The sequence below is a fragment of the Phoenix dactylifera genome, chromosome 11, assembly GCF_051530095.1.
Source record: "Phoenix dactylifera cultivar Ajwa chromosome 11, Ajwa_hap1_PhDact_Kaust_v1.1, whole genome shotgun sequence".
NCBI classification, from domain to species: domain Eukaryota; kingdom Viridiplantae; phylum Streptophyta; class Magnoliopsida; order Arecales; family Arecaceae; genus Phoenix; species Phoenix dactylifera.
This window is the reverse complement of record NC_143200.1, coordinates 8,721,274-8,745,528: the sequence shown is the minus strand read 5'-3', so window position 1 is coordinate 8,745,528 and position 24,255 is coordinate 8,721,274. Positions and strand designations below refer to the sequence as shown.

At 37.8% G+C, this 24,255-nt stretch overlaps 1 protein-coding gene across 3 annotated transcripts; it reads left to right on the top strand.

The window, feature by feature from the left end:
- Nucleotides 1–785: 785 nt before the first annotated feature.
- On the top strand, nucleotides 786–7,233 carry LOC103723103 (putative protein S-acyltransferase 7). 3 transcript variants are annotated; one of them, XM_088706753.1, is made up of 7 exons: nucleotides 786–1,063; nucleotides 1,566–1,751; nucleotides 2,032–2,208; nucleotides 3,507–3,689; nucleotides 5,152–5,460; nucleotides 6,072–6,305; nucleotides 6,408–7,233. In XM_088706753.1, the coding sequence occupies exons 3-7, from the start codon at nucleotides 2,095–2,097 to the stop codon at nucleotides 6,849–6,851; spliced, it is 1,284 nt and encodes a 427-aa protein (XP_088562879.1). In that variant the 5' UTR covers nucleotides 786–1,063; nucleotides 1,566–1,751; nucleotides 2,032–2,094; the 3' UTR covers nucleotides 6,852–7,233. The 3 variants fall into 3 exon arrangements, with proteins under 3 accessions (XP_088562879.1, XP_088562878.1, XP_088562880.1); XM_088706752.1 differs by lacking the exon at nucleotides 1,566–1,751; XM_088706754.1 differs by lacking the exons at nucleotides 1,566–1,751; nucleotides 6,072–6,305 and having other exon boundaries at nucleotides 6,408–7,053.
- Nucleotides 7,234–24,255: the final 17,022 nt, after the last annotated feature.

The following is a 24,255-nucleotide window of genomic DNA, read 5'->3' as shown; positions in this document are numbered from 1 at the left end:
TTCCACTAAGAATGAAGGAAGGACCCGCAAGCATTTCAAACTAGAAAGGGCTTGCGTATGAGTTATATATCGCTAAAATCATCACCATTCAACTCCAAGAGAGTGATGATCATTTGGCTTTGACATGGAACATTGTATCTCAACTTGATCACAGGTGGAGTTTGATGCTTCCAGTTCCACCTCATTACTACTTGGAGCCTCGAGTCAGGGAGAAAGCCATTAAAGGTAAGCTTTTGGAGAAAGTCATACTAATCATCATTGCATAGATAATTAAAAATAACACAAATGACTTACTATCCACTTAAAGAAAAATACAAAATTTTATAGGAGTACGCCTTTGCTATTTCAGAGGTACATGGGACAAAGATAGGCGAGGAAGAGACCGCAACCCCCAAGGTTGGTAAAGTCGTAATTTTTGCCCGTGCTTGACGTGCGCATCATCAACCGGAGCCGTTCGTTTCTGTAATAATGCATCAAATTGAGCGCCTGATAAATAAGAATAATAAAAATGGGCGGCTGTGATTGGCCATAGCCGTAAGGGGCATGCGATGTAGGGGTATAACTTCTCGGGTTTTCTGAGGGCGTGGCAGAAGCTAAGGGTAACTTTGGAACTTAGAAAGACGTGCGGATAAAGCTGAAAGAAAAAGGTAAAGTGAAGGTGTGGCCCCTCCAAATTTTTTTGGTCCATATAATTACATTCTTGTCCAACCAGGAATCGGAATACTTGTACCGCGCACGTGCCTTCGGACGTAAATAAGTCTCGTCTACTTGCAACATCCTCCTCCAAGCTTACGCACTAAATCTAACTTCTTAACATATTAATCATGGCTGTTAAACCCCGAATTATATGCTTGGATTTATAGCATTAAAAACTCCGGCGATGACTGCGCCCCCTTCCCCGCGCTCGCGCTGACCCGCCCCCGCCAGAGCCGGCCCGATCCATCCCCGATCCGCCGAAAGATCGCCGATCCGGACTCTCTTCAGTCTCTTCTCCTCTGGGACCTGGCGTGCTAACCGGAGGTGAGCCGATCGGTTGCTGAGGGAGCTCCTCCATAGAGCTGAGGTAAGGTTTCTCGCTTCTTGGTTTCGCCATTGTTTCGATCCATTTCTATTAGTTCTCCCAGGTAGCATCCAGATCTGGTGTTTCGTCATGCATTTTTTAAAAATCGCTCTTTAAGCGGTTTTTTTTTGCATTTTTTTTTGTTCCACTGTCGATTTCATGTGAAGAACCGTTGCTTCAGAACTTCTTAATGGTTTCTCTTGCTTTTCTTTGATGCTATAAATCACATTTTTCGTTTCAGATTGTATTTAAGGATTGTTTTCATGATTTTAATGGTTTTATTTCTGTTACAACTGATGTGTTCTTGATACAATGCGACCTAGATTTCGCTTATTAGTGTTTGATTACCTAATTCCATTTGTTGATTAATTACTTTTTTCTTCGAATTTGATAAAAAGGCGTTCACCGGGGTGTGCCTTGAATTCCTTGGTCTCTGATATTTTATTGAAATCTGTTTGTTAGTTTATTCTTTCTACTTATAATTTTCATGGTTTTCTTTTTTTAGAGAAGAGAGGAGGATACTAAGATCCTTTCAAATTTATGGAAGGAAGAAGTAAAAACTAAAAAAAGAGGATACGAAAAGGAATAGAGAAAAAATGTGGACGAAGAAGGAAGCAGAGAGAGGCAGAGAGGAAAGAAAGGAAGGGAAGAGTTTGGGAACCAGTTAGTGTTGAAGGAGTGTGAGGAAGTGGTAAAGAGAAGCGGCGGCTTTTCCATCATGAAATCCTACTGTTTGTTTCATCTTATTTCTAAAATATTTATCTGCATTTTTAGGGCCTTATGTTGCTATTACTATTTGTTTTATATCAAGCATTTCTCTATGTACTTTTAGGAGAAAAAACGGCGGCTTTTCCATCATCAAATCCCACTGTTTGTTTCATCTTATTTCTAAAATATTTATCTGCATTTTAAGGGCCTTATGTTGCTATTACTATTTGTTTTATATCAAGCATTTCTCTATGTACTTTTAGGAGAAAAAAGTCCAGATGAAGCTGCTAGTTTGCAAACTATCATCAACGTGAGGTTCTGCAAGGATGCAGGGAAAGATGTATGGGACTGCAGCTCCTCAGCTCTCCGATTCAAATAGGAGGATTATTGAAACAAATGGTCCATCAAAGCGGGTGTATCAAGTCTGGAAAGGAAGCAATGTAAGATTCATCCTTGTGTGTGCCAGTTATGAGTCAATACTATGACCACAAAATCTCATTCCATTGCAAAATCTGTGATGATACATCAAATGTTATATAAATCTTGGTCCAATGTGAAACCTGTGATAATACCATGAATTAGTTGCCATAAAATATTTGGGAGGCAACGTGATTGATGATATAGCTGCCTGCCATGTACTGTCAGGTGGGTAGGTAATTTGCGCAAGATACTTCCGAGAAAAATCTCCCGAAGCTCTTATTTTTTCAGGATAAGAACAGAAGTAGAGCTTACTATACATTCATATTTACTATATGTTAGGGGAAACAAGCCTAACCATTAAATTAGTGCTAAGAAGACTCAGATTATTAGACCCTATGACAATTCTAAGCTAGTAGGACTCCAAACCAAACACAGGTGAGATGTTGAAGACACTTCTTCAATAATTTTCAGTCAAATGCTTTTTGTGGATCAATTCTTGCTTTTGCTTTTTGCAAGTTATTTACTCTTCTGCTCAATTGGAAATGTTGGCTTTCATGACTTGAAGTCATCATTAACTTGATCTTGATGCATAAAAGGCTTGGTATCCTAGTGTCATGCAAGAGAGTGCAGCTATAGATTTTTTTGGCAATGCTAAGTTGTACTAAATATGCTACTGAGGTTCAATTTTTTCACATTTCTTTTTGCAAAGAGGTCTTCGAGATCTCCAGCTAGTCAATCATCAGAGCAATTTGAAGCATCTCTTTTCATGTTTTCAGTGTTTCTGCTTTTGGAACTAGGACCCTCATGTAAAGAAGCTTTCTTTTTGATTTTTTTGGTTATTTAAGAGCTTTACAATCTTCTTTTCCTTCTGAATAATAGGAAGTGATTCAGTGCCATTTTCATTCTTCTTATATGTCTGCAATGATAGGGTTTCTTGATGTCAGATTTTTTGAAGAACTACTCAAAAACAAATAAAAGCAACCCATGTATTTGATGCAAGGTAGCTTTCATTCTTATAAGAAACAATGTCTTGATGGTTTGCAGTATTTGACGTTAGAAAATCAACAACAACACCATTCTTAATGATATCCAGTGGTGATTCATGTAATTTTGGCAGTGACCCTAAGTAATTAGGACGTCTTGATGGTATCATGGTTATTGATGTGACCATTGGTAATACAGCTATGCAAGCTTGATTGCTAATCAAATATTGTTTATGAAATGCAGACCAGTAGATCTGGTGCTTTGTGGTTTTTGCTTGTTATTCTGCTACCTTCAGCTGAAAGGAATTAATTTGATCTCGTGAAACATCTTGCAGAGATTCTTTCTTGGAGGGAGGCTTATTTTTGGGCCAGATGCAAGGTCACTGATATTAACTCTACTTCTAATAGTAATTCCAGTAATCCTGTTTGGGGCATTTGTTTCACCAAAACTGGTTAATGAGTTCCAACACCAATTTGGGAATCTGATCATTGCTATAGTCATTATCTTCACTGTTCATGTAAGTTTAATTCTCTCGTCTTAATTAGTTTGATGCCAGGTGTTGTTCTGTTACACTTTTTGATCTTTTATTGAATCAACCCTACCATTAGGCTTTTGAATCCAATTAGCATAACTGAATAGTTGTTTCGATGTGAAGTCAGCCTTGTTTCGTTCATTTTGTGTTTGATCTTCCATCAGTTCAAATAATGCTTCAATATAATGTACATAAATATTCGCAGTTACAATGTCATATATTCATCAAATAAATTGATGAAATAATAAAATTTAACAAATGATTGCTGTCTTATTCCCTTGTCAGAGTGTGTTCAAGTATGTGACCATTTATGCTCTTAAATGTTTTTCACATTGCAACATGTATGACCATGCAGATCATGCCTGGGTCTCTCTCTCTCTCTCTCTCTCTCTCTCTCTCTCTACACGCACACGCACACAAGGCAACAATTTTAATGGTCCTTCTGGAACAAGTTTGCAAGTTGCTCCTACTGGCAAAACACATACATGCCTGTGTATTACACTAGGTAGCCTTACATGCATGCAGTATTTTTTAATCTGCCTAATGCCTTCCATGCGCCTTTCTGATGTGGTAAGAGATCTTGTTACTGTCAACTATGTTATTTACAGCAGGGGTGAGTCTGTCCACTACTAGGAAGAGTGGACAGATTGGGTTTTCTAACTAAAATGGGAATCTTTTGGATTAGGTCCCAAAATGAGGAACAAAACATCAAATACCCTGTTTAGGAGTCATTCTTGTTGCCTTCCTCAATGAGAATTTTCACCAGCTTATCTGTTATATGTTCTGCTTGCCTTTCTTGACTTCTGATTATCAATATGGTTCTTTTAGTTTTATTTCTATGTTGTCAAGGGTCGTATGAAATATATGCTTGTTCTTCTTATATAAGAAGATAAACTAGCTTAGATGTTGATTGATACTTATATTTGTTTTATCATTTTGTTGTATGACTATCATAGATATGACATTATGATTCATCTGACAAGGTTTGATTTCAAAAAACCAAAAATGCTTAAAGCTAACTAGTATGAAAATTTTAACTCTATAATGATTGTTTCCAATGGTCATGGAGCCCATTTTGGTAGTGACTGCAAAATTTGTCTGAACTGTAGTCAGTTAGCTAGAACTGGTTTCAACCCATGGTCAAGTGCCCCTTTTGGTTGCTTCTAGCCCATTCTACGCTAGTTAAATGAGACCCCAAGGCAATGCCCCTTCTTGACTGAGATATGGATAATCATGTTATTTTAAGCACGTAAAGGCAAACACATGCTAAATCCTGAAAAGCAACTTTGAGAGGTTCAAATAAACGATGTCATCAGTTACCAGTCAACCTGAATAATACTCCATAGGGCCGTCGTCTATTTTCTGCCATTCCTTGCAATTGAATTCATGAATAGCTAAGCTTGAAAAAATAAATTGTTAATTGGTAATAGATTCCACTTTTGTGCAGACTCTCTTTCTTCTTCTTCTCACATCTGGTAGAGATCCCGGAATTATGCCTCGTAATGCACATCCACCAGAGCCAGAAGATGTTGGTGAAGCTTCCAATTCATCTGTAGATTGGCCAGGGAGTCAGCATGGTAACCCAAGTTTGCCTCCTACCAAGGATGTCCTTGTCAATGGATTTACAGTCAAGGTTAAATACTGCCATACATGCATGCTGTATCGGCCGCCAAGATGTTCTCATTGCTCTATATGTAACAACTGTGTGGAACGTTTTGATCATCATTGTCCTTGGGTTGGGCAATGCATTGGGAAGGTATGCTCTAGTTTTGGTGTACTGGTTCATTGCATGTTATCCATTTTATGAATATAATGCTAGCCTTAACTAAAATATGGTTATTTGGAAAAATGACAACTTGCATTTGTGGGAGCTATGGAACATGCCAGAAGTTGACCTTTATATTGTGCTTTATGCATTCTTTGCTTTAGTAATTAACATTTCCTTTAGATGGTGGATGATAAAAAACATATCCATGCGTGCAACTGTATATGCGAAGAAGCATCTGCTCAGACATTCAAAATGTTCGATTATGCTACTATAACATTCCATAAGTTCCAAGAGACATCCATTTTGCAATTTTCACTTCCATTTTTCTCTTATTAAAGAACCCAACTGTCGTATCTGGAGCCTCTTTTTAATATGATCCATATTTTTTCATTGAATCCTATAAGAAAAGTGCATCATAATGCATCTAGCCTTTTTATTCTTTTGTTGTTCCATAACTTTTGGCATTTTTGTTATCATAAATTTATTACATTCATTTTTTTGATCAAAAGTGACTTAAATTTGCTGTATAATTAAAAAAATATACTGGAGGTTGATTGAATTCAATCATACTTATACATGGTTTATCTCTGACCATGCAGAGGAATTACCGCTTCTTTTTTATGTTTGTGTCCTCCGCAACCTTCCTATGTCTGTATGTTCTTGCTTTTTGCTGGGTTAACCTCAAGAAGATTATGGAAGCGTATGAATGCAATCTATGGAAAGCTCTTCTGAAATCACCTGTCTCTGGCATTCTAATCTTATATACATTTGTAGTGGTTTGGTTTGTAGGAGGGTTAACAGCCTTCCACCTCTATCTAATTTGCACCAATCAGGTTATAATCTCTTTCCATTAAAACCATTGTTTGCCTTTTTGTTATCTATTTCCTTGCTTTCCTGTGCCGTATCTTCAGTAAATAACTGTAGTTTTCCTGCAGACAACTTATGAAAATTTCCGGTACCGCTATGATAAGAAGAATAATCCTTACAATCGTGGTTGGGTTCAAAATATTAGGGAAATCTTCTTCTCAAGAATCCCTAGCTCCAAGAATGACTTCCGAGCTAAGGTGAAGGAGGACTCAATTGCCTTCACCTCTTCACGCTCCATGGGACGTCCCTTAAGCCCAGATATGCCTAAGACAAGCTTGGACCTAGAAATGGGTGGGAAACGGCAGAATGTGGCGGCAGAGGAATTGGAAGATTTACAGAACCAGATTGGAAGTATATCAGGGTTAGAGAGATGTGGCACTGAACCTCCGTACTCCAGCCGGGGTGGCTACAAGGGGGAAATAACACCTGATTTAGAGGCATTGGCAGCTGAGTTTGGCATGCAGCATGGATTTACCGAAAGAGAAAAAAAATCTGGGCAGTCTTTGAAATGATGGTTCTGGAAGGTTTTGTAGTGATCAGGAACTGTAATGATAAGCTTGAATGGATCCAGGATCAGGGATGTTGTCTCCGACAACAATTTCACTCTCAAGGATTGGGTGTCTTCATGTTCTTCAGCGCCCCCCCCCCCCCCCAATCCAAGGTGGTGTTGCTTTGTACATCTTTTTCTTTGTGGAATTGAAGATGTTGGTCTTTGATCGGGTTGGTGTTGTAATTGCAATTTTTTATTTGTCTGGGTTTTCTGTTCTTATGTTGATTAATTTGTCCTGTAACTAAATTTCAATGATGCAACTGATGATGGTGTCTGATATAATGTCTGACACATCAGATCTTTTGCTACTATAGTTAAATTTTGGTATGAGGTCATTTCTTTTCCTTGTTTTTGTATGTTTTCCAGTTTGATAGTATACTTTACGCATTTATCAACAACACATTATACAGTTTCCCAGTCCAATCTGGGCATTCAAAGTGAGCTCCAATTTGAAAATATTGAATTGTCCTGGAGGGGGGAATGAGCATTTGGTGATTCAGTGTCTCACCAAGCAGATGTTGAGCTTATTTATTATGGTGATTTCAGTTCTAAAATGATTTCAGTTCTTTTGTTATGGCTGAACACATCGATTGTTCGTATCTTGAGATCCAGTCCTAAAATTTACATAAAAATAAATTGTTTTAATTTTTATATTTGTGCTTAACTGAAGTGTGCTTCCATTTTTTACTGCATATTACTGCAACCTGTTATGTACCCTAATGTTTTTTGAATGCTGGTCTGAACATGGAGACATCCTCCTTCATGGCGTTGACCATGTGAAGGCCTGCCTCCACCAGTCCAGCATGACAGCAAGCAAGCAGAGAACAATGTCACGGCATTGGATGCTACACCTTCCTCCTCCATCATTTCCAGCAGCTCCATAGCTGCCTTTCCTTTGCCATGGAATGCGAAAGCGGTCATCATCGCACTCCATGTAGCATGTTTTTCTTGCTCATCCTTTCAAATTTTGCTCAGGCATCCGCATTTCGAGTACATGTCGATCCATTCAGGACCGTAAATATCCAACCTTGGCATGCGCGGTGCTCGCCGTTTGCCAAATCCCCAAGCTGAGGGAAGCAGCCCTGTCTGTGGGTTGAACGCTTCCTCCCAGCATAGCTTTGAACAGCACCAGCTCCTCCTTAGCCAAACCATTGATACAGTAGCTGGTCATTAAGGCATTCCGGGTCACGCAGCTTCTTGTAGTCATTTCCTCGAACAGGTGACAAGCGGACATGACATCCTTACTGTTGGCGTGAGTCTCTCTCAACCAGCCAAGAAGGGAAAGAACCTATTTAGGAATCCCTTCATTTAGAAATTCCTAACCATGGGTATGAGCCCCTCCATCAGCATAACATGGAAGAAACATATATAGAAACTTCTTCATTGGGGAATTCATAGTTAAATGTAGCTGTAAATACTTTATGGACTTACTAGATTTAGGAATCCCTTTAATAGTTTCCTAAAATAGCTTCTCTTGTATCTCTATAAATGTATATTCATTCTTTACGGAAAAAATAATAATGAGAAAGAAATTTTACATGGTATCAGAGCAGGTTCTGAATCTCAATGAGTGTCGTGGAGTCGATGGTCAGGCCGGAGATTACCTCACTCATTAAGAGTTCATGATCCTTCTCTTTTTTTTCTGTGTCTTTCAGGCAGGGATCAAGTTTCTGCTCGGCTCTCATGGCGGACTCCACCAAAAGCATTCTTGATAATCTAACGTCAAAGATGACGGAGGCTTTGTCAAGGGTCAATACTACCTCCCCCTCTTCCATCATTGATTCCCCGATGGTTCCAATCAGCATCAAGCTTGATGGTTCCAATTATGGATTATGGTCCCAGGTTGTTGAGATGTACATCTCAGGAAAGGACAAACTGGGATACATCAATGGAGATTACCCCCAACCTTCAAAATCTGACCCATCCTTTCGTAAGTGGCGCACTGAGAATGCCATAGTGAAAGGTTGGTTGATCAATTCCATGGACCAATCATTGGTCGTGAACTTTATTCGCTATCCAACGGCTAAGCAGGTATGGGATTTTGTTGCTACTACATACTTTGATGGAACTGACACCTCTCAGGTATACGAACTCAGACGTCGTGTATCTCGAATGAAACAAGCAGGTGGATCTATAGAAAAATATTATAACAATCTACAGGATTTGTGGCGAGAGATCGTTTTTCGTCGACCAAACCCAATGAAATGTGTAGTTGACATACAAAGCTACAACTCCATGTTACAGGAGGAGTGAGTATACATTTTTCTTGACAGACTAAATGATCGATTGGATCATGTTCGGAGCGATGTCCTTCAGCTGAAACCTTTCCCTTCAATTGAGCAGGCATATGCTCACGTTCAAAGGGAAGATCTCCGACAATCCGTGATGATATCGGGAGCAGAAGAAGTAGCGATTGGTGCTATTGGCCATCAAAGGCATGAAATCTGGCCAGTCACAAAAGTTTGGATCCTTCTCCAGATCCAAAGGTCATTCTGATGGGAATAAGTGCACTCACTGTGGGGGTACAAAACATACTCGGGAGACTTGTTTCAAATTGCACGGTTACCCAGACTGGTGGCACGAATTACAAGCTCGAAAAAACCAAGATACTCCTGCAACTAAAGACATCCCAGGTCGAGCAGCGGTGGCTACAGCTGGAGATCAACTCTCCCTTATTCCCATGACAGAACCGTCTACCTCAACGCCAGATCAAGGTAATTGTGGTCAAGGTTTTTGCAGCTCTACTACTCGGCATAATGATGCTTGGATTATTGACTCCAGAGCGACGGATCATATGACATTTGATCCAAATGACTTCTCAAACACAACTCAGCCGTGGAGGACCTGCATTGCCAATGCCAATGGGGCCACGTTCCCAGTCACCGAGGCTGGAACCGTACCCCTATCTCCCTCTCTCTCTCTAGCTCACACACTTCTTGTTCCATCTCTTTCCAACAAGTTGATGTCTGTGAGTCAAGTTACTGAAGATCTTAATTGTGCCGTGCTGATATACTCTACCTTTTGTCTTCTTCAGGATGTTCTCAGCAAGGAGATTATTGGGCATGGTACTAAGAGGGGGGCTGTACTACCTTGATGATTTCAGTCCAAGCAGAGCTAATCATATGCACCATCAAACTCGTATCCATGAACGGCAGATTTGGCTATGGCATAGGCGCTTAGGGCACCCATCTTTTCGTTATCTTCAGCATCTACTCCCATCTTTATTTTCTCATGTGAAGCATGTGGACTTCAAATGTGATACATGTATCAAGGCTAAAAGCCAACGGGTTTCTTATCCAGTTAGCTTGAATAAAGCTAACTCTCCATTTGCTTTGGTACACTCCGATGTGTGGGGACCATCCCCGATACCCACTTCCTCTGGTCATCGTTGGTTTGTTATTTTTTGTCGATGATTGTACTCGAATGACATGGTTATATCAGCTAAAAACCAAAGACGAAGTCTTCACTATTTTTCAAGCCTTTCATGTCATGGTTCAGACACAATTCTCCTCCAAGATAAAAATTCTTCGTTCTGATAATGGTGGAGAATTCATCAATCAAAGATTTCAGGCCTATTTCCGCCATCATAGCCTCCTCCATGAGACCTCATGCTCCCAAACACCTCAACAAAATGGTATCGCCGAGAGGAAAAATCGGCATATTTTGGAAACATCCCGTGCACTGCTTCTTGGTGCAATGGTGCCGCACTGCCATTGGGGGGATGCTGTGGCTACTGCCGTATACTTAATCAACCGTATGTCATCTAAAGTTCTACACTTTAAAACCCCCTTATAGATCCTCTCTACCTATATATCCCTTCCTTCAATCTTGATGCTTCCTCCTCGAATTTTTGGGTGTGTTGCTTTTGTCCACCTCCACAAGAATCAACGTACCAAACTAGACCCGTGTGCTATATGGTGCTTATTTTTGGGCTATGGTTTACACAAAAAAGGCTTCCGGTGCTATGACCCCACTACCAAACACACCTATGTCACCATGGACGTTACATTTCTTGAGTCCGAGAATTTCTATTCTTCACCAGTACCCAATTCCTCTCTTCAGGGAGAGACTCAAGTAGAAGAGACAAATTGGTTTATGGCCCCAGTGGGTGAGCATGGAACTGGAAATAGAGAGGTTGAACCACATGAGGTACCACCAGAGATTGAATATGTCAAATTGAGGACTGAAGAACCTCAAAATAAAGAAGCAGAGTATCCTCAGTCCCCCTCCTCATCAGTGCCACTAGACCCTCCTCCTCCTGAGAATGTGCCTGAGGTAAGCACCCCTACTGCACCGTTATCTGCACCTTTACATACTCATGTTTTGGATTCCTCTTCTAGTTCTCTGTTGCCTTTTAAACACAATCGTGGGAAACCACCAAGTAGATATAGCCCAGATGAAGAAGGAAGGAAGTCCAAATACCCAATTGCAAATTATGTATCTACTCAAGGTCTGTCCAAGCCGCTCAAGACTTTCACTCAAACACTCTCCTCCTGCCATATTCCCAGTAGTGTTGAAGAGGCGCTATCTAATCCTAAGTGGGCACAAGCAATGCAAGAAGAACTAGAAGCTTTAAAGAAAAATAATACCTGGAAGTTGGTCCCATTACCGGGAAAAAAAAATCAGTGGGATGCAAATGGGTGTTTTCTATAAAATACAAGGCTGATGGATCAATTGACCGATACAAGGCGAGACTTGTGGCAAAGGGATTTACTCAAACATATGCCATAGACTACTCAGAAACCTTCTTACCAGTAACTAAACTGAATATTGTTAGAGTCTTACTATCTTTTGCAGCAAATCTGGACTGGCCTTTACAACAACTTGACGTGAAGAATGCTTTCCTTCACGGCAACCTTGAGGAGGAGGTATACATGGATATTCCACCAGGATATACAGGATCAGCTGGGAACAAAATTATTTGTAAATTGGAGAGGGCATTGTATGGACTAAAACAGCCACCGCGAGCATGGTTTGGCTGACTGAGTTCAGCTATGAGGAAGTATGGCTATCGCCAAAGTAACTCAGACCATACTCTTTTCCTTAAACATCAACAAAGCAAGGTGACAGCACTAATAGTCTATGTGGACGATATGATAATTACTGGGGATGATACTGATGAGATCTCAAAGCTACAAGAACAATTGTCTACTGAATTTGAAATGAAGAACTTGGGAAGGCTTAAGTATTTTCTGGGAATAGAGGTGGCGAGGTCAAGAAAAGGCATCTTTCTCTCTCAAAGAAAATACGTACTAGACTTATTGATGGAAGTGGGATTACTAGAGTGTAAACCTGCGGATACGCTGATTGTGCAGAACCATAGGCTTGGAGAATATTCAGACCAGGTGCCAGCCGATAAGGGGAGATATCAAAGACTAGTGGGGAAGCTCATTTACTTGTCTCACACTCGTCCAGACATTGCTTACGCCGTAAGTGTGGTAAGCCAATTTATGCATAATCCAAGTAAAGACCATATGGATGCTGTAATTCGAATTCTCCGCTATCTAAAATCATCACCTGGAAAAGGACTATTGTTCTCCAAGAATACTCATCTGAATATTAAAGGATACACGGATGCGGATTGGGCTGGAAATATCCTGGATAGAAAGTCTACTTCGGGCTACTTTACATTTGTAGGAGGAAACTTAGTTACATGGAGGAGTAAAAAGAAGAAGGTGGTAGCCTTATCCAGCGCTGAAGCCGAGTTCCGAGGCATGGCGAAAGGATTATGTGAGCTTCTTTGGCTTAGAGGGTTGCTAACAGAGGTCGGTTTTCCTCCTGACTCTGCAATGAATTTATTCTGTGATAACAAAGCAGCCATCAGCATATCTCACAACCCAATTCAACATGACCGAACCAAGCATGTGGAGATAGACCGACATTTCATCAAACAGAACCTGGAAGAGAAGATCATTCAGTTCCCTTTCGTCAAATCGAAGGATCAATTAGCTGATATCCTTACCAAGGCAGTTTCCAGCCGAAACTTCAATGATGCACTTGACAAGTTAGGTGTTAGAGATATCTACACACCAACTTGAGGGGGAGTGTCGGCGTGAGTCTCTCTCAACCAGCCAAGAATGGAAAGAACCTATTTAGGAATCCCTTCATTCAGGAATTCCTAACCGTGGGTATGAGCCCCTCCATCAGCCGAACATGGAAGAAACAGATATAGAAACTTTTTCATTAGGAATTCATAGCTAAATGTAGCTGTAAATACTTTATGGAATTACTAGATTTAGGAATCCCTTTATGCTGGGATTAATAGTTTCCTAAAATAGCTTCTCTTGTATCTCTATAAATGTATATTCATTCTTTACGGAAAAAATAATAATGAGAAAGAAATTTTACACTTACAACTCCCTTAGAAATATATGGCATGGCTGACGGTAAGCATGGCCTCGAGAATCTAGCCGTGGACCTGCCTCCTTTCTATCGGAGAACTCAACTGAGCGCATGCTCTCAGGACATAGGTATAGGTAAAGCTATCCAGTATTAAAACTCGCCTTGGAGAAGAAGATACTTTTTTTCTAATTTAGGGAGGAGACGATATCATCACTTTCTTCTATCAACTTTCTTTTGTCCTCCTTTGCAGAGAAAAGAAGATAATCTTCTTTTTTTTTTCATTTTTAACAATTGTTTATGGTATTAAGCTCTCTATCCTGGCTATAACCTCTTTTCCACGTCGCTTTTTGAAATGATCTGCCTCTGACAAGGGGTTTATTTACGATGACTCGCTTAAGCTGGAACTGTTCTCTTTGATCTATCTTAAAAGCTTTTAGCAACTTATCATAATGTTCCACACGAATGCTCTCCCCTCGTGCTCAATGTCTGCAAGGTGAGATGGACATCGCATGACAGATGACTAGTTTCATCCAATTTTTAATCTTTAATTCACTGAATTTGGTTTATCGTTGGTCGATCGATTCATTTAGTTTGAGGTACCTAAGGGTTTCTTGGTTAATTCGTTGGATTTTTAAGCTTTCATCAATTGATACAGGGTGATATTGGGTTCTTGACAAATTTGTCAGTTATCGACCTTTGGCAAGGATTTCTGTTCAATCTTTGGTGGTTGATTTGTTAATTTTGGTTTATCTTGGGCTGATGCACTTCACTTGGAGTGATTAGGATTTCTTGATGAATTGTCACGTGCTTTTCAAAGTTTGGAATTATTTGTACCTCTTTAGGGATTTCCATTCGATCTTTGGTGGTTGATATGTTGGATTTGGGTTATCTTTGGTTGATTCAGTTGATCTGGAATGAATAGAATTTGTAAATAATCATCTTTTACTTCTTATAATTTAGAATTAATTGTTCTTCCTCGAGGAATTATACTTCTCGATTTGATTGAGCTAGAATTGTAGAGGAAAATAGGGCAAGCTTAGTGGCTCATTTCCCTGTTATGACGATGATAGTTTAAAAATTAAGATTTTAGAATTTTGGAGAAGTTCGAAATTACTTTAAAATATTAGTGTGTCATTGATGCAATATATGTATGTAGTTTTTGGATCACTAGGTCCCAAGAAACCTTTGTGAAGTGATTTAGTTACCTAGTGTTGCCCAGTAGATACAACCCAAGAGGGGGGGTGAATTGGGTCTTATAAAACTTTTAAGCTACTTCTAACACTTTTCAATTAATTATGCTAAGTTGTATAGTTGCACAGTGGAATTTAAACTTAGCAATAGGTTGATTTATCGAATGAGACTTGATTAAGTTAATTTAATATGCTTGCAACTAAAGGATGCGCGGATAAGAGTTAAGCATGCAATTTATCTAGGTAAGTAAGTGAGCAAGATAGACAATGACAAAAAGCATCACAAATACAACAAACATATAGTGGTTCGGTGCACCCCAGCACCTACATCCACTCTCCAAGACCTCTTGGGAATTTTACTATAATCCTACAGATTACAGCCGGTTGTTTTACAAGCTCACAACCCAACTTGTTGTTTTACGAGGTCACAACGAACTCGGTCGGTTTTCCCAGGCTCACCGACTAGAACCGCCCCGATTGTTTTTCCGGGATCACAATCAAACCCTTACACACGTTGGTTTTAACTCGGCTCACCAACCAACCTCACAACGATTGTTTTCCGGGTTCACAATCAACCCAGTTGGTTTTCCCAAAGGCTCACCAACCACAACCTTACAACGTTGGTTTTTCCCTTTGGCTCACCAACAAACCTTAACCCCTTGATTCAATCCCTTGATTGAATCAAGTTACAAGATATTTAGAGCAAGAGTTTAAATCAAGTACAAGCTTCTCAAATAAGCGAATATAGCAAATATAAACAAGTAAAGTAAAGGGAAGAAGCCCTCAAACAAATTTGTAGATGGAGGAACTCGGCTTCTTCTTTACTTGACCCTCTTCTGATTTTGCCCAAAGTAGAAGATCACCGAGGCAGCACACGGATGGAGAGGAAGCTTTGGGATTCACTTGGATGCTCTTCTTCTCTCTATTTTACTTTGAATGGCCCTTTTGTGCTTATGGGAGATTTTCCGTGTAATCTCTTTGGAATCTTTTTTCTAAATATTCTCTCCCACTTCCATACCTTCTCCCCTAGCTCTCCTCTTGTTTTTATAGCTTTTGATGACGTGGAAACAAGAATCTAGCCGTTAGAGACAAAAATAGAGCCGTTGGACACAGTCTGCACTTCCTGACAATATTACCGTTGGGATCGGAGTCGACTCGCGCGATCAGGAGTCGACTCGCCTGTTGCAGGAGTCGACTCGTGTTTTACTGGAGACGACTCGGCCACTGTTCCAAATTTGAATTAATGTGCTTGCTTTGTCCTAGAGTCGACTCGGACCAAACTGGAGTCGACTCGCCAATAGCTGGAGACGACTCGGGCGCTTAGGGGTCGGCTCATTCTCAGGAATCCAGAGGACATATTTTCTGATTTTCTTCCTCGAGTCGACTCGGATTCTCTTGGAGTCGACTCGGCTCTCAGAGCCCGAAAACTGATCCTCTGTATTTTGGGGTCGCGCTGCCTTGGAGTTGACTCGAACTGTCTTGGAGTCGACTCGCCTCTCAGAGACAAAAATACCGTCTTCTGTCTTTGGGGTTGCGCTGTCTTGGAGTCGACTCGAGATGTCTGGGAGTCGACTCGAATCTCAGAGGCAGTAACTTGATCTTTTGTCTGTTGATGATCGCGGAGTCTCGGAGTCGACTCGCGTACTGCGGGAGTCGACTCGAATCTCAGAATCCATAAAATGCTCTCTGACTTTTTCTTTGTGTACCGCTGAGAGTCGACTCTTGCTTTCTCTGGAGTCGACTTGCCACCTATCGGAGTCGACTCGCGTTCCACTGGAGTCGACTCGAATCTCAGACCCGAAAACTGTTCTCTGACTTTTCTGCCTGTGACTCCTAGGAGTCGACTCATACTACCCTAGAGTCGACTCGGCAAACATCGGAGTCGACTCGCGCTCTTCAGGAGTCGACTCGTTGACAGGTTCTGAGATGAATCTTTCTGTCCGTCTGTCTGTTGCTCCTTGGAGTCGACTCGGAACTGTAGGAGTCGACTCGAGTGCCTTTCCTTTGAATTTTTCTTAAAACTTGCTCTTCTAAATTGAATTCTTTGAACTTGAGACTTGGGCCAATAAATTGTAGCTTTCTTCCAACTTTTCTTGAGAGCTTTGGAGGCCTTCTTGTGTTCTTCCAACTTGCTATGTTCCTTGCAAAATAAATATCTTTCTCCTTGCAACACAAACATTAGTATTTATACTTCAAGGTTTTGTGATCATCAAAATCAATCTTTAAATCAATCGATCTTTGGTGGTTGATATGTTGGATTTGGGTTATCTTTGGTTGATTCAGTTGATCTGGAATGAATAGAATTTGTAAATAATCATCTTTTACTTCTTATAATTTAGAATTAATTGTTCTTCCTCGAGGAATTATACTTCTCGATTTGATTGAGCTAGAATTGTAGAGGAAAATAGGGCAAGCTTAGTGGCTCATTTCCCTGTTATGACGATGATAGTTTAAAAATTAAGATTTTAGAATTTTGGAGAAGTTCGAAATTACTTTAAAATATTAGTGTGTCATTGATGCAATATATGTATGTAGTTTTTGGATCACTAGGTCCCAAGAAACCTTTGTGAAGTGATTTAGTTACCTAGTGATTGGCATCTACAAGGTAAGTAATAAGTACACTATATTATTTATCTAACATTAATTATGCCATAGTTACCATTATTCCAAACTACATTATATATGAAATTTGATTTACCATTGCAATTCTTCAGATTAACTTTATAATTGAATCATCATTAAATGATCAAGCATGAAAAATTATAAATATTGTATGTTCAATTGCAAAACTGAAAAAGAAAAAAAGATTTATATGTGTGTGTGTGTGTATCACATGACTCTCAATATGATTGTCTGGCTTGGAATATGATTACATGACCTACATCATAGGAGTTAAATATGGCCATGTGAATATGCCACAAGGGTTAAATATGGCCATGGGACCCAAGCTACAAGGGTTAAGTGTAGCCGCATAACCAGTCCCTGGAATTTGATTAGTAATGACCCTTCCACACAGGTTAAATGTGGCTATATGACCTACAACGTAGGAATTAAGAGCAGTCATAGTTATTAGATGTAGAGCAAAAGTGTTTGGATACCCATGTATGAGTGTATGAATGTAAGCATGATATAATTATGAGACTTAGTCTATCTTACTCTAACTACAAGTATTGACTTATTATGTGCAGATTTTTGAAAGGATAAAATGTATCATTTCAGTATGTAAAGCTTACTAAAAGTAAATATCATGAAGTTTATATATACAGATGTATCATGTTTTGTACAATTTAATTGAGCTGAATTATTTAATTTAGCCTGATCCAATTCTATAAAGTGGATTTATTTCTTATTGAGTTATGAAGCTCATAATCTTCACCTATATTTTTCAAATCCAAGATTGAAATACTAGGTAGGTATCAGCTTTTGGGTAGAGTGTATAGAGGCAAGGCCGACTTTATAGTTAATAGATTTAGCTTTGATCAGTTGGCGTATATTATTGTGTTGTTTGGGATCATATATTAATAACTTAAATTTTAGAAGTTTGAGATGTAAATTTTGGAAGAAGATCGTTCTTTATGACTTGTGGTGGTGTGCATGATTATATGTATTCTTTTGGTTTAATAGTTTAGGTGTTCCTATAATCACCACTGCCTGTATATGAATTATATGATTTCCATATTATGTTGAAATCATTGATAGGTGGAATGCCTTGCATGCTTAGAAGGCCAATCCCTATGAGTATGTGGCGGCTGTCATACCCTCGAAATATGTTTTTAGGATTGAAGGCATGATAGTTGAAGTGGTATTAGAGCATAAGTTTAATCTATAGAAATTTATCTAGGTTCTATGATATGACGTACGCTGAGTGTAGCTAGGGTAATAATTAGATATTGGGATGAAAATTTAAATAGTTATAAAAATGCAAAGTCTTAGTTAATCTGAAACTTTATAATAAACTTTTGTTGTTCTTTGAGTGTAGGTTGGAAATGACACCCTGTCATGTTAAAAAGGTTGCCAAAATTATTGATGACTCTCATACTAGAGGAAGTATTCTTATATTGATATTTTCTTACTATACCAGATGTTTATATGTTATTTGGTGTAAGTTGGGAGAGCACATCATCCCAAGCACATCAATGTGGGTATGTTTTAGCAATTAGAGAGCCTAAGTTTACAATCACTAAGGGTTTTTCTTAGGATGAGTTTAAAAGGTTTAGACAACAAAAAGTTTTGTTCAGGATCATTGAGACTCAATTTAGGATAAGTGCAGGTCAGGTTAAATATTGATGTACAAGTATGTTATTTTGTGTTGTATGAGTATGTATTGTGTTTAGTTACTCTTTTGTTATTCAAGTAAATTGGTAAGTATAAACTTATTGTGAGTACCTGTGCGGGCGTGTATTTAGTCCCACATCGATTATTCGCTGGGTAGATCTTGGATACTTATACAGGATCAAGTAACCCAAATAATACCTTCCGGCTAGCCATTTTGGGTGAGGTCCTGGGTTGTTACAAATGGTATCAGAGCGAACCCGGCACATAACTTATGTGGACTAGGGGACACTGCAGCACAGATCCATTGGGGCTGACCACGGACCGATCGTGGTATTTGTGATTAGATTTGAATGGATTTGAACCCTTAGCCTGACGAGGACGTGAGGGCTTGAACGGGGGGAGTATGTGAGTACCTGTGCGGGCGTGTGTTTAGTCCCACATCGGTTATTTGCTGGGTAGATCTTGGGTACTTATACAGGATCAAGGAACCCAAATAATACCTTCCGCCTAGCCATTTTGGGTGAGGTCCTGGGTTGTTACACCTATTTTCTTGGAAACATAAGAAAGATATGACTCAATAGTAAGACTATTAGTTGTTCTATGAAACAAATTATTGAAATTTAGGAGGTCGAGAAAGAAAAGTTGTGGTGGGTGATACTAAATTGTAGTCAATTGGTGAAATGGAGGATGGCATATATAAGAATAGGATTTAGATTTTCAAGGTAAGAGACAATGAGATGCACTTGTTAATTTAATAATAATATTGACATGTATAAATGTGGGTACTTTGGGACATGGATGAATTTTATAAAGTCTTTTATATTTCATAGAATGAATGAATTAGAGCTGCACAATAGAAAAGTGGAGGGACTATACCCACAGGTTCCTAGGAAATTGATTATGCCTAAGCCTATGTTGTTATTCCTAGATGTAGATGTTTATTCTGTACATATTTTAAAATCTAGTTTAGAATTTATCTTCAAATATATATATATATATATATATATATATATATATATATCATTTTATATAAATATTTAACTTTTTGTTAATTGTAATTGCATAGAAATGGATGTTATCAATATTTCATCGACAATAATGTGGGTAAAAATTACTGAAAATTTAGAAGCCTTCTTATAGTATCCAGTAAAGTTATAATGAGTTTGTCCATAACTTCCATGATATAACTACTAAAACATACACATATGTTGTTCAAAATCATATCACACCTATAAAAAAATTTTAGAACAATGCAACATAGGTTAGTACAATATCAAAATCATACATTTTAGTCCATAGCCGTACACCCATAGGAAACTCTCCCCACGAGCATGCAAGGTATCTCATCATAACATCAAAATCCAAAAGCAGAAATAATTTAACTAATAATATGCAATCTTTATTTCATTAACTAACTCAACTTACAATGTCTCATAATTCTAATATTAGTCTAAGGTAATACATCAATTTAAATAAATCTTAATCTAAGATAACTTGTGCCACAGTTCTTCTAGTCACTCTTCCGTATTAAAAAACCTCAGTAGGCTAATTCTCTGAATCTGTAAAAAAAAAAAAAATCTTATAATGAGCTAGACAACCTAGTAGCTTGCCTTGAAATTAATTTTGAGTCTGTAAACTAGACTAAAGCATGAATCAATTACATTAAAATCAAGCTTGATTCAATCTTACTTTAAATTGAGCTTGAATAAAGTGCGAGATACTTAGATCAGTCAACAAGCATGGTGCTAACCTCCTTAGTAATGGCTATTGCAGCAACATCGCTTTCTTTTTTTATCGAGGCGACCGCTAAGACTAGCAGCACCCAGATGTGGGGGCATCTTGGACTAGTTCATCCTCCTAAGGGAGAGCTAGTAGAGCATTATCCTGGCATTTAGATAGTCATGGTGGCCATTCAACAAGTAAGAGAAGAGATGATGCAACGATATGTGTAAGAATTCATGTAGAAATGTGTTAAAATCTCATTTTTGGTGTGTGTTGAAGAAGAGTAAATTGGGTACTTAAGTAAATCCAAGGCTCTTGATTAATAACTTCTGGCTAGTTTTTTTGGATGATTAGATATTAGTTGTTACAAATGATATCATAACTGACCCAACTTATGGCTCATATATGGCTGGGCAACATTATAACATGGTCCTTCTATTGTTGACCATGAGCAATCGTAGTATTTGTGATTAGACTCTTCTTCTAATATGTCTGAAGCTTAAACAAAGGGAGAGTATTGTGTGAGGTCCTGCATTAGTGAAACACACTATTCCTCCCCACATCCACCTCTTCTCTATCCTTTCTTTTCTCTCTTTCTCTCTCTAGATCTCTCTTTTTGCTCTCTTTTTTTCCATTCTTCACTTTTTCTTCTTCCTAGTGTCGAGACAGCCTTCCTCTCTCTCTCTCTCTCTCTCCCCTGTTCTTCTTCCCTTGTTTTCACATTTCTTCCTCTCCTTCTTCCTTCCTTCTCTTTTTCCTCTCCTTCATTTTCTTCCACCTCTTTTTCCTTCTTTCCTCCTCTACCCCCTAAACTGCATAAGATTTATCTTTCCTATAATTTGTAGGTTAGATCTCTAGATTGGTCACTGGTTTAGGAGATAGGATCCTTTGATGTGAGGCTAGGGTTAGGGATATGTGCCTAGATCCAAGTTCTACCATCTAGAGACAGAGCTAGTGATTCATGGATCTAGGATTACCAACCCTAATCTGAAAGGATCCTATGTTATGGAGCCTTGAGAGGGTCTCACAACCTACTGAGGGCTTCCATATATCTAAAACAAAAGGAATGATTGGGTTTTAAGGGTTATACTTCTTGGTTTTGAACGGAAGCCTAATGATTGGTGTATTTGTTCTAGGTCATGTGTAGCTTTGTCAAAAGAAACTTAGACTCTATCAATTTGGATCTGTAAGTACCTTTACCACCTAGTTTTTATTATGCATTTCTAATATTATTGTTAGAGAAATTTATTTGAAAACTTGTATCTTGACTCAACGAAACCAAGAATATATTTTATTTCTAATATTACATGCCTAATTTTGAATATATTTTGGAAATAGAAATGATACTATTCTTGGAAAATTGAGTTGTAAAAATTTTATGATTAAAAATCAATAATATGCCTTTAATTATTCTGTATGAAAAAACGTCTTGAAAATATGGATCAAATATGAAAATTGGGCATGATGTTGAGCATTTGTATATCAAAAAGAACGTGTTTGATTTGATTTAGCATGACAATAATGTATGAAATGAGTTTATAATTATTTTGGAGACATGTTCGAAAGCTCAAAAGCATTTAGAACTTAATTATTATTCATGGATGAAAAGTTCAGTTTGGAAAAGATGTAGGTTACTCTCTAGTTTGATTATGTTTTGAGCCTAGCCAATGGGCATGATGGTTGGCAATATGTGTTTAAAAATTGGTTTCTTTTTGACCTAGCTAATAGGGTTAATCATTAGCAAATGTATATTTAGAAACTAGTTCTTTTTAGGCTTAGCGAGTGGGGTTGATCATTAGTAAATATGTCTTCAAGAATTTATTTCTTTCGGATCTTGTGACGAAGCTAATTATGGCTATAGTTATAGATACTTAGAGAGAGCATAAGTGCAAATATTTTTAATAATTTCACAAAAGAGATTTTCTGAATAAGTGGCACTAAATCTAGTTTTTATATTAATATTTTGAAAGGTGAGCCATTATGTTGTTGAACATCTATAAATTGATCGTGGATCCCCCTTCCAAAAATTTCAAACTTGGTTTCGTTGCCATTTATAATGGTATCCATACTTATCTAAATATTTTTTATATATATTATATGCTTGATCCAGCTAGAGGGATAGATATAACTTACAAGCCTGCTAACCCTGCTATCAATTCTTTTGGATGCTGAAGAGTAGTACATATTGAGTCAGTGGGCTCAACTCCAAAGTATTTAGAATTGCTTGTTTTCTGCATTGAAATAAATTTTATATTGAAAAAATATTATGCATTAACTTTTTGATAAGTTAGAGGCACTGACTTTTAATTAATCTTTACTTGGTTTATGAAATTATTAAAGTTGAATGTTTTCACTTTAGAATTTTATAGATGCTATAGTTTCCATCATTGCTTGTTATAATGCAAAAAAATATATATTTGGATATTGAAAATTTATGTAGGCCTTACATATCCTATAGGGCCAAGCTCTATGAGATAAGTAGCTGTTTGTTCAGTGCTCTGCCTATGTAGATGGGTCAGGGGTAATAGTGAACATATATTTAGTCTAACATACTGTACATTGGAAGGGTCTTGGGTACTTAGAAGGACAGCAATTGATAACCTTCTATGTATCTTTTTTGAGATCATCGGTGACAAGATGTATGGAGGTTATCATAGGCAGCCTTCCATCACCTATTCTCCTATTATGCCTAAATCTTGGGATGAATAGAGAGAGGACTCTCACTAGTTAAAACAATATAGATATCAAATTTGTTTTAATTATTTTAATTACTAGACCTGCCATTTGTAACCATGACTGAAATAGCCACTAGTAATGCAATAATGATCCATCTTGTCCATCTATATTGCAATGGACATTCAATATAATTAAGAAAAAACGTTTCTAGGAGATTTTTGGAGCATCATAGCCAATGTCTACTATTTACTCCTAAAAAATCTGTACTTCAGTTGTTCTGATATACCGAGAAATTCACATGCTTTCTAAGATTGTACATCCTATATTTTATGAGTATTTTTTCAGAGAAGCCTGTTTGGTTGCTGGTTAGTTAATTGAAAAGAAGAAAACAAAAGGACTGTTTTTGTAAATGAAAAGTTTAGCTCTCTAATAGTTTAAGAACTCAAGCAAGCAAAAAGTTTGAAATTATAATCTTGTCACTCATACCATATCATACCTTCCAAAATAGTTAATAATTATCGCTAGAGGGATTAATGCAGAATAGTTTAGGTGCATGGATTAAAAGGAAAGAACTTTCTTACATGCCATCATATAGGCCATACGTGACTGTTGTCAGGAATGCAAATTAGGAATGTTTTGTTTCATTTTTGGAAATTCATTTCTCGAAATGATCCAGAATGGCTTATTCCACAAGTCTAGAGAATGAGGCAAATGCCTTGTAGCATACAAATATACCATAATACAGTATGATTTGGTATGATGCTATATGATATGATATGATATATATAACATCATATAATATAACATAATAATATATTAATTAATATTAATATTACTAATATTAATGTTAACATACTGTGGATCTTTTGCAGGTATATATACCATCCAAAATAATTACAGTACTTTCACTAAAATTGTGTTATATTACTAATATTAGTAATATCACTACCAATTTCAGTATTAGCTAGGTAATAATTATTAGAATAACATAATATATAAACAATATAACATAATATATAATGTAAGTGTCATCTAGTATTAATCAAATATATTATATATATAATATATATCTAATAGGCAATATATTATTATAACATACTTTAGTATATACAATACTAATAGATATAATATGTGAGAAAATCTTTCTTACTAATTAGGCAC

What these genes read in the sequence shown, in the direction of transcription:
- LOC103723103 (XM_088706752.1), top strand. Translation starts at nt 2,095, where the DNA reads ATGCAGGGAAAGATGTATGGGACTGCAGCTCCTCAGCTCTCCGATTCA. An exon ending in TTGGGCAATGCATTGGGAAG is followed by an intron (nt 5,461 to 6,071) that starts GTATGCTCTAGT and finishes CTGACCATGCAG; the next exon opens with AGGAATTACCGCTTCTTTTT. An exon ending in ATCTAATTTGCACCAATCAG is followed by an intron (nt 6,306 to 6,407) that starts GTTATAATCTCT and finishes GTTTTCCTGCAG; the next exon opens with ACAACTTATGAAAATTTCCG.